The sequence below is a fragment of the Pelodiscus sinensis genome, chromosome 16, assembly GCF_049634645.1.
Source record: "Pelodiscus sinensis isolate JC-2024 chromosome 16, ASM4963464v1, whole genome shotgun sequence".
In the NCBI taxonomy this organism is placed as follows: Eukaryota; Metazoa; Chordata; order Testudines; family Trionychidae; genus Pelodiscus; species Pelodiscus sinensis.
This window is the reverse complement of record NC_134726.1, coordinates 15,088,767-15,105,062: the sequence shown is the minus strand read 5'-3', so window position 1 is coordinate 15,105,062 and position 16,296 is coordinate 15,088,767. Positions and strand designations below refer to the sequence as shown.

The 16,296-nt window shown below is 42.5% G+C and overlaps 1 protein-coding gene across 3 annotated transcripts in view; it reads right to left on the bottom strand.

Moving 5' to 3' along the window:
* PARN (poly(A)-specific ribonuclease) overlaps nucleotides 1-15,871 on the bottom strand; it is a 196,220-nt gene extending 180,349 nt beyond the window's left edge. For 2 of the 3 annotated variants that reach the window (XR_012896124.1, XM_006134132.4), the window contains exons 1-9: nucleotides 15,718-15,870; nucleotides 15,069-15,146; nucleotides 14,223-14,302; nucleotides 5,858-5,925; nucleotides 5,685-5,766; nucleotides 4,347-4,407; nucleotides 2,420-2,585; nucleotides 1,501-1,566; nucleotides 561-599 (exon numbers count right to left, since the gene is read on the bottom strand). Coding sequence is in view for 2 of the 3 variants with exons in the window: in XM_006134132.4 (XP_006134194.2) it covers nucleotides 561-599; nucleotides 1,501-1,566; nucleotides 2,420-2,585; nucleotides 4,347-4,407; nucleotides 5,685-5,766; nucleotides 5,858-5,925; nucleotides 14,223-14,302; nucleotides 15,069-15,146; nucleotides 15,718-15,736 (659 nt within the window). In the remaining variant the exon portion in view is untranslated. Of the gene's footprint in view, nucleotides 1-560; nucleotides 600-1,500; nucleotides 1,567-2,419; nucleotides 2,586-4,346; nucleotides 4,408-5,684; nucleotides 5,767-5,857; nucleotides 5,926-14,222; nucleotides 14,303-15,068; nucleotides 15,147-15,717 lie in introns of all 3 variants that reach the window. The other variant, XM_025190140.2, reaches the window with a different exon arrangement.
* Nucleotides 15,872-16,296: the final 425 nt, after the last annotated feature.

The window sequence follows — 16,296 nt, the reverse complement described above, 5'->3', positions numbered from 1 at the left end:
GATATCCAAACACATATTTTAGAGTAACTTCCTCAGATACAATGAAAATGGTATGGAAAACATCGCGAAAAATGAGGAAGAATGGCTCTTGCGCAAGAGGGGGTTTTGTGCGAAAAGGAGCCGTCTACACAGCTTTTTGCGCAAAAGCCTCTTGCGCAAAAACAGCTGCTAATTATACAAATGAAGTGCGGCAATATTCTACTCCACGGTTCATTTGCATAAGCTTTTGCAGAAGAAGGCTGCAGTGTAGACATAACCTAAGTGTTTAGAGTAATATACTGTTACATAATTATAATCACTAATCTGCTATACTGTATTGTTCAATTTACATCTATTTAATAATTCTGAAGTGACAATAGAAATATGCTCGGTTTTTACAAAAAAATTCTAATGAACCATAAAAAACTTCAGTTGAGTCATATTAAAAGACTGCTTAAGAAAAGAAACTGAGTATGAGATAAATCACAGAACAGTTTTTCATCCTGATTTTTTTCAATGTTAAAAACAGCACAGATATAAAGTAAGGTAAGGATATACAGACGTGAAGACTACTAACTTACTTCCAGCTCAAGGTCTGATAAATTAATTTCCTCTGAAACCTTTAAAAACAGAAAAGAATAATGAGTATTTCAAAACTAACGACAAGTGTATATTCACTGCATGAACTTTTAACATAAAACAGTTCATGGTGTTATCACATTGTATCTTAAAGGACATTTAAAAGGCTAAAAACTAGTTAAAATTTCCAGATAAATTGATTTATACCTTATTGTTCACACACCTGCCCTTCTGATGAGAATGACATGACAAAAATTAATAGCTGACAGAACCAAGCAAAAATGTGTTTAAGTATTATTCACTCATGTCTATTTATGTGGAATAACTATTTCCTTTTTCATTTTTGTTAGTTAAGAAATAACTGTAATTCCAACGGTAGTGGGCCTAATACAATATTGCAATGTGTTTAATACCTCACATCAATCACCCCATATCACCAGCAACACACACAAAAAATATGTGAACACATGAAGAACACTGATTCCAGTGGAAAAAGCAGTTTAAAGAGCCATCTTGATAATCAATAGGAAGGGCACTTGAAGTTAAATAATTTAATTTAAATTCTAATTAAAATATAATTTATGAAGAACACCTCTGTGATTCATAACATTTCACGATATATGTACATTTACAGTTATCTATTTCAAGTAATGCCAGATGCATACTGGTATGTGCTAATACCACCGCAGAATTTCAGGATTAACATTTGGAAGTTTAGACCTTTTAAACAAGAAAAGGTACCATAACTCCACAACAGCAAGCGTTTACTTCCAGCGCTCAAACAGTTTTTGCTACTGCTACTGAGGCATACATTTGTTAAGACACTGTGTGAAGACCTACAGAAAGAGGCTTTTCCTATACAGGTCAAACTGAATTTCTTATGGGGAAGACAGTTCAGAGTTCTGTTTGCCAGAGAGCTAGTGTTTCTTTTAAAAAACTGACCCTGTGCATGGATCCAACTGCAAATTACTGTTTTCTTCATTTTGTATTAAATCTTCTATTTGCTCCCTGGAGGAAATAGAGTAAGCAGATGATTTTTTGCATTTATTAGTACAACAGTATTTTCACAGAAGCATTTTGTGATACATAGCTATAGACAGACAGACACAGAAAAAGACAAGGCAAATCTTTTATAGGAGGGATTAACGAAATATTTAATAAATGTTTATTACATGTCTATATATTCTTTCATCTTTACACAGACAGTATAGTGATAAATACTAAATCTTGTGTAATTAAGAAATAAAAAACCCCAAAAATTAAGCATAGCAGACTTAAATGGCTTTGTATTTAAGGGCCAGAAAACACACAGCCATTGTTTTCCAACTAAGATCATAAACTGAAAACTGAATTATACTTTAGCTGTGATTATGAAAAACTGCCAAGCTCTTCTGAAAATCATCAAAAGCAGTGTTCCCTGTAAACTGAGCGCTTGGACAGCCACCCAGGAGAAATTCAAACACTACTTAGCTGATTAGCAGAACGCCCACAGATGGTAGTGTGTGTTTCTATTAGTGGGGCACATCTCCACTGCTTTGGTGCATGTAACAAAATTGATTCCACACAGAGATGGAAAAAATGAGGGGGAACATTGATCAAGAGGCTAACAAATGTAACCAACAATTCAAGCACTCTTGATGAAGTTAAAGATAAGCAGCAAAAAAGCCCGATGAAAAGGAACAGAAGTTTCCCAGACTTAAACCCCTTAATTCAAAGGAACATTTTGTTGAGATTTACAAATTGAGAATCAGAACACTGGTAACCTTCAAGTTTTTAGGCAACTTCAGAATGGAAGATTTCCACATAAATAACGTGTGCACACATTAGGATAACATGACTTCATTGTGATATTTCTACTTACACCACTCTATCGATGAATTTTTTCTGATCCTCAGGAATAGTCACAGGACACTTTGTGGCATTAGGAGAAATGTACGAAAGGGTCCCTGCACCATTAGACTGCGAACGTTTTTCATCATACTGCTCCCGTAACTGTCTTTCCTCTTCCTGATTTAAATATGGGATTCCTAAGAAAAACATTTTACAGCTTTAAAAGCAATATTGCACATCTCAGAGAGGATTAGTAACTATTCCTATCATGTTATACTCTTAAAAATTGGGAGCAATGCATCTGTACCCTTCAAATATCTTTCCTAAGTTTCTCTTTCCTAATCTCTAGTTGCTATGGATTCCTTTTGAGAAGGCACTGGAAAAGCTGGCACCTCCACGAGTCTCAAGCATGGTAGGCTCTGCTCCTGCAATCTGATCTTCACAGGCAGACCCTATTTCTGCATAAAGCCTCACTGAATTTGATGGATGCTCAGATTGTTGATCCATGACTGGGTATCCTAAATACTACAACAAAGCAAATAAATAAGGAATAAGGATCTATCAATATGCATATAGCTCAACATCAGGGCTGCAGATTGCTATGGATGTCAAGAAGCTTGAAGTATCAGAGGGGTAGCCATGTTAGTCTGAATCTGCTAAATCGACGAGGAGTCCTGTGGCTCCTTATAGACTTAACAGGTTTATTGGAGCATAAGCTTTCGTGGGTAAAGACCGACTTCGTCTTTGCCCTGACAAAGTGGGTCTTTGCCCATGAAAGCTTAAGCTCCAATAAATCTGTTAGTCTATAAGAAGCTTGGAATAGTTGCTATGTCCCTTGCAGAAAAGATTTCCAACACATCTGGGCCCTGCAGATTCTAATAACTTAAGAAACATGCCACAAAAAGGAAAGGGTTGAGCATAGGAGTAGCTGTAACTAGGACCTAAATTGAGAAAAAAGTCAAAGATTGGCACATTGTTATAGTAAGTATCACAATTATCCAATCAGTGTGAAGACATAGCAAATATAGTACTTACTACAAGAAAGTCCTTTCAGAAAGATTACAACTTTGCTTTGTGTTCAACCGCTGAAAAACAATCACTTAAACAAGTAGGCATTTTCCATGAAATAGCCAAGCAAAGCTGGATGAAGTCCAGTGGTAGGCAACCTGAGGCCCCTGGGCTACATGCTACCCAGGCACACCCTTTACTCCTCTTTTCCCCATATGCACAGGGGCACTTACTCCTCTCCCTACTTCCCAGCAATTTCAGAGGGCTGTGAACTGCCTGATTCATGGCACTCAAGCTGTCAATCAGCTAATTCACGACACTCCAAAAGTGCTGGGAGGGAAGGGAAGAAGTAGGTAAGTGGGGATCTCCAAAGTCCAAGTGCACAAGAAGCTTGGGGAAAAGAGGTGGGAAGGGGAGAGGCAGGGCGGTGCGCAGGCTGCCCACAGGTGGAGCCTCAGTGGAACTTCAATCTTGAGGCCCACTGACAAGTCTTAGTTGCCCATTGCTGAGACAGTCACCCTACCCCAAACATTCCCCACAAATACTGCATAGAACAGTGTTTCTTAAACTGTGTTCCACAGCACACCGGTGTGTCACAAGGCCATCAGAGGTGTGCCGCAGAGAACAGAATTCAAAATGGCCACCCTTAAAGGGGCAGGCAACCTTTTTTGTTGTTGTTTTTGATCAATAACTTCCCCCCAACCCCCCCACCCCCAACAAAAAAATCTTTGGTGTTTCCCATAAAAAAAATTGTTTGGTGTTCCTTGGTCTTAAAAAGTTTAAGAAACACTGGCATAGAATGTTATCTGCATTATTAAAACACCAAATAAGCTACAACCTTAACACAATTTTACCAAAAGCTTAAAATGTAGGTTTTGCCTTTTGTTTTAACAGGAAATGGATGAAAATATAGTACATTAAAAGTATGCTGTACAACCAAAAAAGCTTACCATTGCGAAAAACTTTATTAAAATCAAATCCTTGGTTTGCTAAAAAGTCTATACTTGAACTCTAGGAAAAAAAGAAACAACTTTGAAACTGATTATACACCACTGAACATTAAGTTAGTGAAGTCAAGATAGTGCAATGAAAAAGTTTATTAAAAGCAAGTTTAATAAGGAGTAGAACAAGTCATTCATAATTAAATCTCTCCATCAGTATTTTGTCCTTGCTTGTTCTGAAGAGGAGATCCACAGCTTGCACAATATGGATAAAAATACATCCCAAAACCTTGCCATCAAATCCACCATAACACCAATTAACATGTAGCATAGTGTTTAAATCATCATGAAAACACTGAAGTATGTACCATTTCTGATGTAAGTTAGAAAATAGAATCATTATTTTATTTTGCTCAATGAGTTAAGTGTAGCTCAAGATTGTTTTAAAGTGTAATTATAATATTATGGGAATTTAAGGAATGAATAATAGGCAGGGCTTGACAAATCATGTAATCTACTCGCCCGTGGCTCTCAGAACCGCGCGGCTGGCAAGCAGGGCTCACTGCCACTTGGCGAGCCCTGATAATAGATATATAGAAACAGATATATTGATATGCAACGTTCTGTAACAACAAAAGAAGTAAAGAACATTGACATTCTGTACTCAACCAAGCTATACATGATTTTTTATCACTTGTGGTACAAAGGTGTAACAAGTGTTGGAATAAAGTCTTGTGGACAGGGCATGACTCTCTACATTACTTTTGCTGGAGTTCCATTAGTGTTTAGCACTGACCATGACATACTGATCATATTTTTAATGAGGTAAGGATGAGAAACAGGAGAAGAATAAAAACGTAAGGAGAGAAGTTGTGTGGAGACCAGGAGGAGGAGAGGGACCACATGAAGGAACTGGTGTGGTAAAATCCCATGAGTTCAAAAATTTTGGAAACAGTTTTGAGAAGCAAGGAAAGAAGAAGAGATAGGGAAAAAAAACAAGGGAAAAAAGCTAGATAAGAAAATACTTTATAATGTCGTAACTTTCACTGTCAGCATCAAATAGTCAACTTTGTCTCCAGAAAAAAAAATTAAGGGGCATGACCGTCACAGCTTTTTTCACCCAAGTGTCCTTCATTTACAGAATATGGTCCCATTAGGTTTGTTTCTTTTGGTTTAAGGAAAACTTGATTTCCTTCCCACTGCACTGGGGAAAAAAATCCACAAAGGGTGAATTATACATAAGCGAAAATACTTAGACTAATAAAAGTTGAAACCATACAGAATTTTCAAAAATCATTTTGAAAAGTTTTCTAGTAGCAATATAAATAAACCTGGTTTTCTACTAACCTGACAGACAAACTTGACATCTGGTGAACTTCTATTGAAGGGTTTTGGAAAAATATAGAAGTTAAATGACTTCATTATGTATCTGTGAAAATTAAGAGTTACAAGTCAAAACAGAGCTTATCAATATTACCCAGTATTTTAAAAATTAGCAATAAGTCAAGGAAACCACATACTTAGCTTCTGTGTGGTTATATTTAAAACTACAAAGGCCAAACTGAAAAAGCAAGAAATCCATGGAATGCTGAAAAAGAAAAGAAAAAAAACTGAGAATAATGGTTACAACACATTTTAAAATATAACAGGCATTCTGGGGAAGTTATCTAAGTGTCTCTGATAAATATAGGAATCACTGGGTTAGCTTTAAAGCGAAAAATGTTTTGGCATAAGTTTAAATCTTAGTTTAAAAGGACATGTGGCTAGGTAAAGTCATGTTTTTAAAAAAATTATTCACTAACATTCTATTTTTCTTTTGAAGTTTAGCATTTCATTTTTACCTTTTTTTTTTTCTTCCCCCCATTTTTGGAATTTTTTCAGCATTTCACTCAACTTGGACAGTGAAAAAATTCACTTTGTTTCTCATGCAGTAGGGCTATATTGTTCCAGCTTCCATTACTGCAGAGGAATGAACTAACTCCAGCTTTTTTAAATGAAGTCCTTTACTATTTATATTAAAGGGACCCCATTGACTTGATCAATTTAAAGTGTGTTCAAATAGTCTGAAGTGATGAACACACCTCAAGTACCTCCTGACATCTTTTCTAACCTAACAATCACCTTTCCAAAAGTTGTTTCTTCTCCACTGCTGTACACACAACCCACAAGAGGTGAACCAGACAGACTATTCAGGGGGAGACAGTGGAACTGTACACAAAAAAACTAAAAAAGCCACAAAGAAAATAAAATGAAAAATAGAACCATTCTTCTAATGTCTTGAATTCTAATAATCTTAATTATAAATCTCTAACAATAGCAGATACAATTTATAGATACGTGATTTAAATTTGGTAAACCCTTGTTTTAAAAATCTACTGTTGGGGCCAACAATACTTTTAAAGCAGTGGTTCTCAAACTTTTTGGCCTGCAGCCCACCCTGCTCAATGCAGACCTTTCTGTGTACCACCAGCCAACCACCAAAGATGACAAAATGGGTGCAGGAAGGAGTGGAAGTGCAGGGTCTTGCCGGCAGGTAGGGTGCAGGAGCTAGTTGGGTGTGGAAGTCTGGCCAGAAGGTTGGCTGCAGGTGCAGGCTAAGGGTGGGCAGAAGGAAGGGTGCAGGAGCAAGTTTGGGGTGTGGCAGCAGGGGATGCATGAGGGTACAGGTTCAAGGCATAAGGGGGAAGGAGGGCGCTTAGCTGGCCCTATGCCTCCCAACACTCCCAAGCCCTGCCCCCCACTACTCCCACTGGCGGTGATTTCAACCAACCGAAGCAGCAGGGAGAGCCTCTAAATGAGCCATTTCCCACGCTGCCATTCCCCTAGCCAATGATTATTAGAGTGCCCACAGCTAGGTTTTTGTTTCTACTGGTGGTGCACATTTGCACATGCCTCGGTGCACAGAGAAAAATGTCTTATGCACTTGGATGGAAAAAACCTGCACATAAATGGAAAAGAGTAGAGAGAACACTGATTTACGCTCCAAGCTTGCTGCATCCTAACTATTCATCTAGTACAGAGGTGGGCAATAATTTTTCAAAGGGGGACACTTCACAAATTTCAGAAGCGATCACAGACTGACCAAGAAGGGGTGGGGTTGAGAGCTACCCTACCTGGAGCTTTGCTCGGCCTGAGGTCCCTGACCCCTGACTTCTGGCGAACGAAAGGGACCCGGAGCAGAGGGGAGGGTACCAGGGGCTAGCCTCCCTCCCACAGTTGTCTGGGGTGGAGGCTTAGAATTCACATCATAGGCTCGCAACGCCTAGCCCCACTGCTAACTTGTTGCCTGGCAGCCACTCTGCAGGTGCAAGCCCTTGGAATAGAACTAGTTGAAAGGACTCACGCGTCCTGGGCAGCTCCCAACCAATGGGCTAGTGTGGGGCCAGGAGCCCTTTCAATTGCTTCTATTTAAAGGGCTTGCACCTGACTTGGGGCAGGCACCAGCCCTTTAAATAGAAGCAGTTAAAGGGCTCCCAGCACTGCTAGCGCATTGCCAGGGAGCTGGGACATGTGATCCCTTTCAACTGCTTCTATTTAAAGGGCTTGCACCTTCCCTGTGGCTACTAGGCAACATGTTCCCTCACAGGAATGGAGAACATGTGAGCCCTTTAAATAGAAGCAGTTAAAAGAGCTTGCACATCTCCGGCCCCCCGGCAATGCACTCAGGGTGGGCCTGGGAACTGCCATGCGGGCTGGACCAAGACCTAGGCAGGCCAGATCCAGCCCACTGAGAGCCTTTTGCCCATCCCAATCTAGTACATGTTCATAAGTACATACCACCACACAGCTCTGAGAGCAGAGTGGACACCAGAGGCTGCTAGCTGGGTGCCCAGCTCTGGAGACAGCACAGAAGTAAGGATGTTATCATTCATCAATATCGCTTTTCACAGCAGATTTAGCAACCCCCCCCCCCCCCCACACACACACACACAGTCACCCTTAATAAAGCTGCTGCTGCTACCTTGGGGCATGAGTAATTTGGAGGGGCAAGCGAAGGAGAGACAGAACCTGGGCTGCCTCCTGGGGAGGGAATGAAGTGATGGGGAGGAGAGCATGACCCACCTCTCAATGAACATCACAGAATCATAGAACACTAGAACTGGAAGAGAACTCAAGAGGTCTGGGTGTCTGGCTGATGAGTCTTGCCCACATGCTCAGGGTTTAGCTGATCGCCATATTTGGGGTCGGGAAGGAATTTTCCTCCAGGGTAGATTGGCAGAGGCCCTGGAGGTTTTTCGCCTTCCTCTGTAGCATGGGGTACAGATCACAGCTAGAGGATCTCTGCATCTTGGGGTCTTCAAAGTATTTGAAGGCTTCAATATCTGAGACATAGGTGAGAGGATTATTCTAGGAGGTGTGGGTAAGATTTTGTGGCCTGCACTGTGCAGGGGGTCAGACTAGATGATCATAATGGTCCCTTCTGACCTTGGAGTCTATGAGTCTATGAGGTCATCAAGTACAGTCCCCTGCCCTTGTGGCAGGACCCAGTACCATCTAGACCATCCCCGAGAGAGGTCTATCTAACCTGCTCTTAAATATCTCCACAGATGGAGATTCCACAACCTCTCTAGGAAACTTATTCCAGTGTTTATAACCTCCCTGACAGTTAGGAAGTTTTTCCTAATGTCCAGCCTAAACCTCCCTTAAGCCCATTGCTTCTTGTCCTATCCTCAGAGGCTAAGGAGAACAATTTTCTCCCTCCTCCTCATGACACCCTTTTAGATACTTGAAAACTGTTATCTCCCCTCTCAGTTTTCTCCTTTCTAAACTAAACAAGCCCAGTACTTTCAGTCTTCCTTCATATGTTCTCTAGACCTTTAATCATTCGTGTTGCTCCTCTGGACCTTCTCCAATTTCTCCACATCTTTCTTAAAATGTGGTGCCCAGAACTGAACACAATACTCCAATTGAGGCCTAATCAGCATAAAGTAGAGCGGAAGAATGACTTCTCGTGTCTTGCTCACAACACTCCTGTTAATGCATCCTAGAATCATGTTTGCTTTTTTGGCAACAGTGTCATATACTGTTGACTCATTTAGCTTGTGGGCCCCCATGATCCTTAGATCCCTTTCTGCCATTCTCCTTCCTAAACAGTCGCTTCCCATTCTGTGTGTGTGAAACTGAGTGTTCCTTCCTAAGTGGAGTACTTTGCATTTGTCCTTATTAAATTTCATCCTTTTTACCTCAGACCATTTCTCCAGTTTGTCCAGATCATTTTGAATTACGACCCTATCCTCCAAAGCAGTCGCAACACCTTCCAGCTTGGAATCATCTGCAAACTTAATAAGCGTACTCTCTATGCCAATACCTAAATCATTGATGAAGATATTGAACAGAACCCATCCCAAAACAGACCCCTGCAGAATCCCACTTGTTATGCCTTTCCAGCAGGATTGTGAAAAGTTAATAACTATGCTCTGAGAATGGTTATCCAGTCAGTTATCCACCACCTTATAGTAGCCCCATCTAAGATGTATTTACCTAGTTTATTGATAAGAATATCATGCAAGACCATATCAAATACCTTACTAAAGGCTAGGTATACCACATCCACAACTTCTCCCTTATCCACAAGACTCTTTATCCTATCAAAGAAAGCTATCAGATTGGTTTGACATGATTTGTTATTTACAAATCCATGCTGGCTGTTACCTATCACCTTATTATCTTCCAGGTGTTTGCAGAGTAAATCCTTAATTACTTGCTCCATGATCTTTCCTGGCACAGAAGTTAAACTGACTGGTCAATAGTTTCCTGGGTTGTTCTTATTTCCCTTTTTATAGATGGGTACTGTATTTGCCCTTTTCCAGTCTTCTGGAATCTCCCCCATCTTCCATGATTTTTCAAAGATGATAGCTAAAGGCTCAGATACCTCCTCTATCAGCTTTTTGAGTATTCTAGGATGCATTTCATCAGGCTCTGGTGACTTGCAGACAGCTTTTCTAAGAGATTTTTAACTTGCTCTTTTTTTATTTTATCTTCTAAACCTACCCCCTTCCTACTAACATTCACAATGTTAGGCATTCCTTCATCAGACTTCTTGGTGAAGACTGAAACAAAGAAGTCACTAAGCATCTCTACCATTTCTAAGTTTCCTATTATTATTTCTCCCTCCTCACTGAGCAATGGGTCTACCTCTTGCTTCTAATACATTTACAGAAGGTTTTCTTGTTTCCCTTTATGTCTGTAGCTAGTTTGAGCTTGTTTTGTGCTTTTGCCTTTCTAATCTTGCCCCTGCATATTGTTTGCTTAAATTCATCCTTTGTAATTTGTCCCACTTTCCACTTTTTATATGACTCCTTTTTAATTTTTAGATCATGCAAGTTCTCCTGGTTAAGCCAAGGCGGTCTTCTGCCATACTTTCTATCTTTCCTATGCAGTGGAATAGCTTGCTTTTGGGCCCTTATTAATGTCCCTTTGAAAAACTGCCAACTCCCTTCAGTTATTTTTCCCCTTAGTCTTGTTTCCCATGGGACCTTACCTACCAGCCCTCTAAACTTACCAAAATCTGCCTTCCTGAAATCCATTGTCTCTATTTTGCTGTTCTCCCTTCTACCATTCCTTCGAATCATGAACTCTAGGATTTCATCATCACTTTCACCCAAGCTGCCTTCCGCTTTCAAATTCTCAATCAGCTCCTCCCTATTTATTAAAATCAAATCTGGAACAGCTTCCCCCAAATAGCTTTTTCAACCTTCTGAAGTAAAAAGTTCTCTTCAATGCAGCCCAAGAACTTATTGGATAGTCTGTGCCACGCTGTGTTAGTTTCCCAACATATGTCTGAATAGCTGAAGTCCCCCATCACCACCAAATCCTGAACTTTGGATGATTTTGTTAATTGTTTAAAAAAAAGACTCACGCACTTCTTCCACCTGGGTAGGCAGCCTGTAGTAGACCCCTAGCATGACATAAGCCTTGTTTTTTTAGCCCTTTTAGCCTAACCCAGAGACTCTCAACACATCTGTCTCCTACACCCATCTCCACCTCAGTGTAAGTGTGTACATAAGACAACACCTCCTCCCTTTTTTCCCCTGCCTGTCCTTTCTGAGTAAGCTGTACGCTTCTATACCAGTATTCCAATCTTGTGTATTATCCCACTAAGTCTCTGTGATATCAACAATATCACAGTTGTGTTTATTAGCACATCAAGTTCTTCTTGCTTATTACCCATACTTTTTGCATTTGTACATAGGCATCTAAGAAACTGATTTTATCATGCCTCGCAGTTCTGCCTTGTCCCTCTTCTTTCTCTACTATTATAGCCCGCATTCCCTGCCATTTCCAACCCATCTCCCAAGTCTCCATGCTCTTCATTTACACCACTGCCAATCTGATAGACCTATGTAACTTTGTTCTCACCCACAATTATTTCTAGTTTGAGAACAACTTATACCTCCGTATCAGCAGCACAGCCATGGGTACACACATGGCCCCACAGTATGCTAATATCTTTATGGCTGACCTAGAACAATGTTCCCTCAACTCCCGTCCCCTTTTACCCCTTCTCTACTTATGCTACATCGATGACATCTTTATGATCTGGACGCATGGTCCAGAAACACTGGAAACATTCCACAGAGATTTTAACAACCTATACCCCACCATCAATCTCAGCCTGGACCATTCTACACGAGAGATCCATTTCCCATCCAGCTTCCAGCTCCCATCCAGAACACACCATACGATCCATCATCTATAGCCAAGCCCTTCGATACAACCACATGTGCTCTAATCCCACTGACAGGGACCAGAAACTTCAAGATCTCTACCAAGCATTTATAAACCTCAACTACCCACCCGGAGAAATAAAAAAGCAAATTGAAAGAGCCAGACAAATACCTAGAAACCATCTACTTCAAGACAGACCCAAGAAAACCAACAATAGAACACCATTTGTCATCACCTACAGCCCCCAACTTAAACCTGTCCAACACATTATCAATAAACTACAGCCTATACTGGAACAGGATACCATACTCAAAGAGGCTCTGGGAGACAGACCCATAGTCTCCTATAGACAACCACCTAACCTCAAGATGATTCTTAACCACAGGACATACCACACGAATACCAACCCTGGTACCTTCCCTTGCAACAAACCCCATTGCCAGCTTTGTCCACATATTCACTCTGCTGATACCATTATTGGATCTAACCAAGTGAGTTATAAGATCAAGAACACACATTCCTGCACATCCAGAAATATAATTTATGCTATCATGTGCCGAAAGTGTCCGTCTGCTATGTACATTGGACAAACGTCTCAGACACTTCGCCAAAGGATCAATGCCCATAAAACAGATATTAGACAGGATCACAAAGAAAAAACAGTTTCTTGCCATTTCAACCAGAAAGGACATTGTCTCAACGACTTGATTACCTGCATCCTGCTTCAAAGGCATTTTAAGACTACACTTGAAAGAGAATCCTCTGAACTGTCATTCATGCTTAAATTCCACACTTTACACTCAAATTTGAATAAAGACACTAATTATCTTACCCATTACAAAGATAGCTTGCCCAATTATCACCTCTAATATCATTAGCTCACAGACATTTACCCCCCCCCCACCACCGTCCCCCTTCTGTTCTGAAATTTGATTTGTCCTTTTCATATGTGTTCATTTTTTTAATTGTATCCTTTGGTATATATGGTTGTGACAATTTTCTTCTACTATTTGAACTGAGGAAGTGGGTCTGGCCCACGAAAGCTCATCACCTAATAAGCCATCTTGTTAGTCTTTAAAGTGCTACATAGTCCTGTTTTTTTGCTTCATTTACCTGTGGGCTTCATTTACCTGTGTGCCACAGGACTCCTCGTCGCTTCTGTGGGCTTTGGTCACCTGTCCCTGTCAAACCTAGTTTAAAGCCCTCCTTACTAGGTTAGCCAGTCTGTATCCAAATACGGTCTTCCCCTTCCTCGAAAGGTGAACCCCATCCCTGCTTAGCAGTCCTTCCTGGAATAGCATCCTGTGGTCGAGAAAGCCAAAACCCTCCTGGCAACACCATCTTCGCAGCCAGGCATTCACCTCCAGGATGCACCTGTCTCTGCCTGGGCCCCTACCTTTGACAGGAAGGACTGGAGAGAATACCACCTGTGCTCCAAACTCCTTCATCCATACTCCCAGAGTCCTGTAGTCATTCTTGATCCGCTCAGTGTCACACCCTGCAGTATCATTAGGGCCCACACGGATGAGTAGCATGGGGTAGTAGTCAGAGGGCCGGATACTCTTCAACAATGCCTCCATAACGTCTCAGATACAGGCCACCAGCAGGCAGCATACCTCCCAAGATGACGTCAGGGTGACAGATGGGCGTCTCCGTCCCCCTCAGAAGAGAGTCTCTGACCACCACTATCCTACATTTCCTCCTTGCAGTGGAGATGAGAGGGAAGGGCAAGTGGCCTTTATCCCTGCCTCTCCCACACAGCCCTTCTGCACAAGCTCCAACCAACCAGGGTGAGAGCCAAAGCTCTCTTTAAAAAGGTGGGGGCACTTAGCTTGCACTTCCTTTGATACATTCCTCCATCTCCTATGGGAGGTCTGCCCCATAGTTTGAGAACTGCTGGTCTAGCATCAATGATCGACAAAAGAACTGGTGTAAATGGACACAGGCACCTTACCACCATGATATACTGCACTTTCCCACTGTTAGACCAATGCTATAGATCCTCAAGACATCACAGATATTGCTAGACTCATGCTTAACAGGATAAACAAGGCCTTACGTAAGAGTAAACAGATCCAAAGTAGATTTTCTCTCAATGTATTGATGTACACTACGAACATATGTAAATTTGCTCTAATCACAGAAATGCAGTACATTGTACCTAGGATGGCAAGATACTTAAGAATTAAAACAAAACTATTGAAGTTTTACATTTACCTTTTTAAGTTTTTGATACCTTTCTTCTGGTGTGTCAAAGCCATTGGTTAATGTGCTAACAGATGGCCCATCACTGATTCCTAAAATACAGAAAATATTACATAAAAAGAAAGCTATTTAAAGACACTAGGTTAGGAGCAGCGAAGGACAATTGTTTAAATTTCTGCCACAATGAAACTTACATAATACTACATATACATAAGTTATCATACATGAAAAAGATCTTCCATTATAGAGGAAGGTCCCTCTACAAACAAAAGCCAATTAAACAATGGCATTCTGATGAGTTTAGAAAAAAAATGTGTTGGTAGCAAAGCCATATTTCAGGAAAAGCTATAAATGTATCTTTCACCAGTTACATAAGTAATCCTGATTGCATGTCATATGGTACCAATAATACCAGGCTGACAGGCCCCAAGTTGGAGCTTGAATCAATGAAGTGACAAACCAACAGTAGTGTGAAGAGTACTGTCAAATGAATGTTGGCCTTTCTTATGCACTACATACCCCAAATGTAGTTTTAACATTTGATCTAATTGTTATTTTAAATATTTCAGTTCCCTGTTCAGGCATCTTGGAAAACAGAAAATTCTCAAGACAGCGATTGCATCTACCACTCTCAATAACTGCAAGGAGAAACCCATAAGCAAAGTGGCTACGGAATCATTACAGCAGAGGACAGTTAAATAATGTGTTCATAATCCACATTCACCAGGGGTGCCCAAACAATTTTTATAGGGGGGATGCGGAGAGCCCTTGAACCAAATTGTAAACTGTACATAAGACAAACCACTTCAAACCAGAGAGTGCACTATCTATGACGTTCACAAATAATCTTAACAGTACCTGAAAATTCGCCATCAATAGCCAAAAAGTCTGCTTCCTCGATGGCTTCATACACTTTATTTAGGTTATCTTTAAAATCTATAAAGCAATAAAAAACAAACCCCCTGAGAACCGGGCGGTTTCCAGTACGGGAACTGCCAGCCCGCTCCGTTTGCGTGCGGGACCAGCGCTGCTGACCTACCGCCGAGAAGCTGCTAGACTGCAGGCCCCTGAGAACCATCCTACGTTTCGCCGCCTTTTTAAGAGGCGCCGTGTCCAGCCGCCAGGACCCGCCAGCCTGGGGCCTGCAGAGGGAAGGGCCAAGTGCAGCTCGCCCAACGGCTCGGCGGGGTCCTCAGAACCGCGCCGGCCTCAGCACGAGAGCCGGGCCCTGCAGACAGCGGGCGGGGGGGTCACAGCTCAGCAGCTCTCGCAGCACCGGCCGCTCCCCGGGGCGGCTGAACCAGCCCCGCCTGGCGCTCTCGCGCGCGGCCCCCCGGGCGAGGAGTCGCCAGACGGGACACGTGCCGCTCCCGGGCACGGCTGAGCCCCGGCTCCCGCCAACGGGCGGCTCACGGCACCGCGGACGCTGTCAGGGCCCGGCGAGCGGCCCAGGAAGAGGGCAGCGGGGCCAGGCCCCGCGAACCCGGCGCGCGCTGCCCGCACTCACTGCTCCTGACAATCTCCATCCCCGCACCAGCCCGGCCGGAGCCCCGCTCCGCAGCGCCCTACGCCCGGCTCTGCGCACGCCGAGACACTTCCGGAAACAATCCCCCTCGTCGCCGGGCACGTGAGCGCTCACGTGGGCTCCCCGACTGGAGGGGGGCGGGGCCAGTCTGGCGCGGGAGTTGTAGGCTCCACCCCGGGCAGAAAGTGGATGTGACCCGCTGGCGGCCCAGCGCGAGCCAAGGGGTTCCTGCTGGGGTATTGCTGTTCATAGCGGCATCTCGCCGCTTCCCGCAGCCGGGGCGGCCTCGCTAGGCTCCTTCCCTCCCGCCCCGGCTGGTTAAGCCAATGTCATTTTTTCCTGAAGCGTTTGCCCTGCCACTCAACAGCCCATGCAGGAATGTGCGTTGGTTGCATGATCCCATTACTTTTTGGTAAATGCGGGGTTTGCTATGAGACTATTTTAGGTTATTTCAGGGTTGCTAGATGGTTTCCAAAAAAATACCAGATAAAAATTTGTGGAGCAAAAAAAAGCGCCTGGGAGTAACCAGGGAGCCCTGGGGGCGGGATTCGGGAGGTCAGG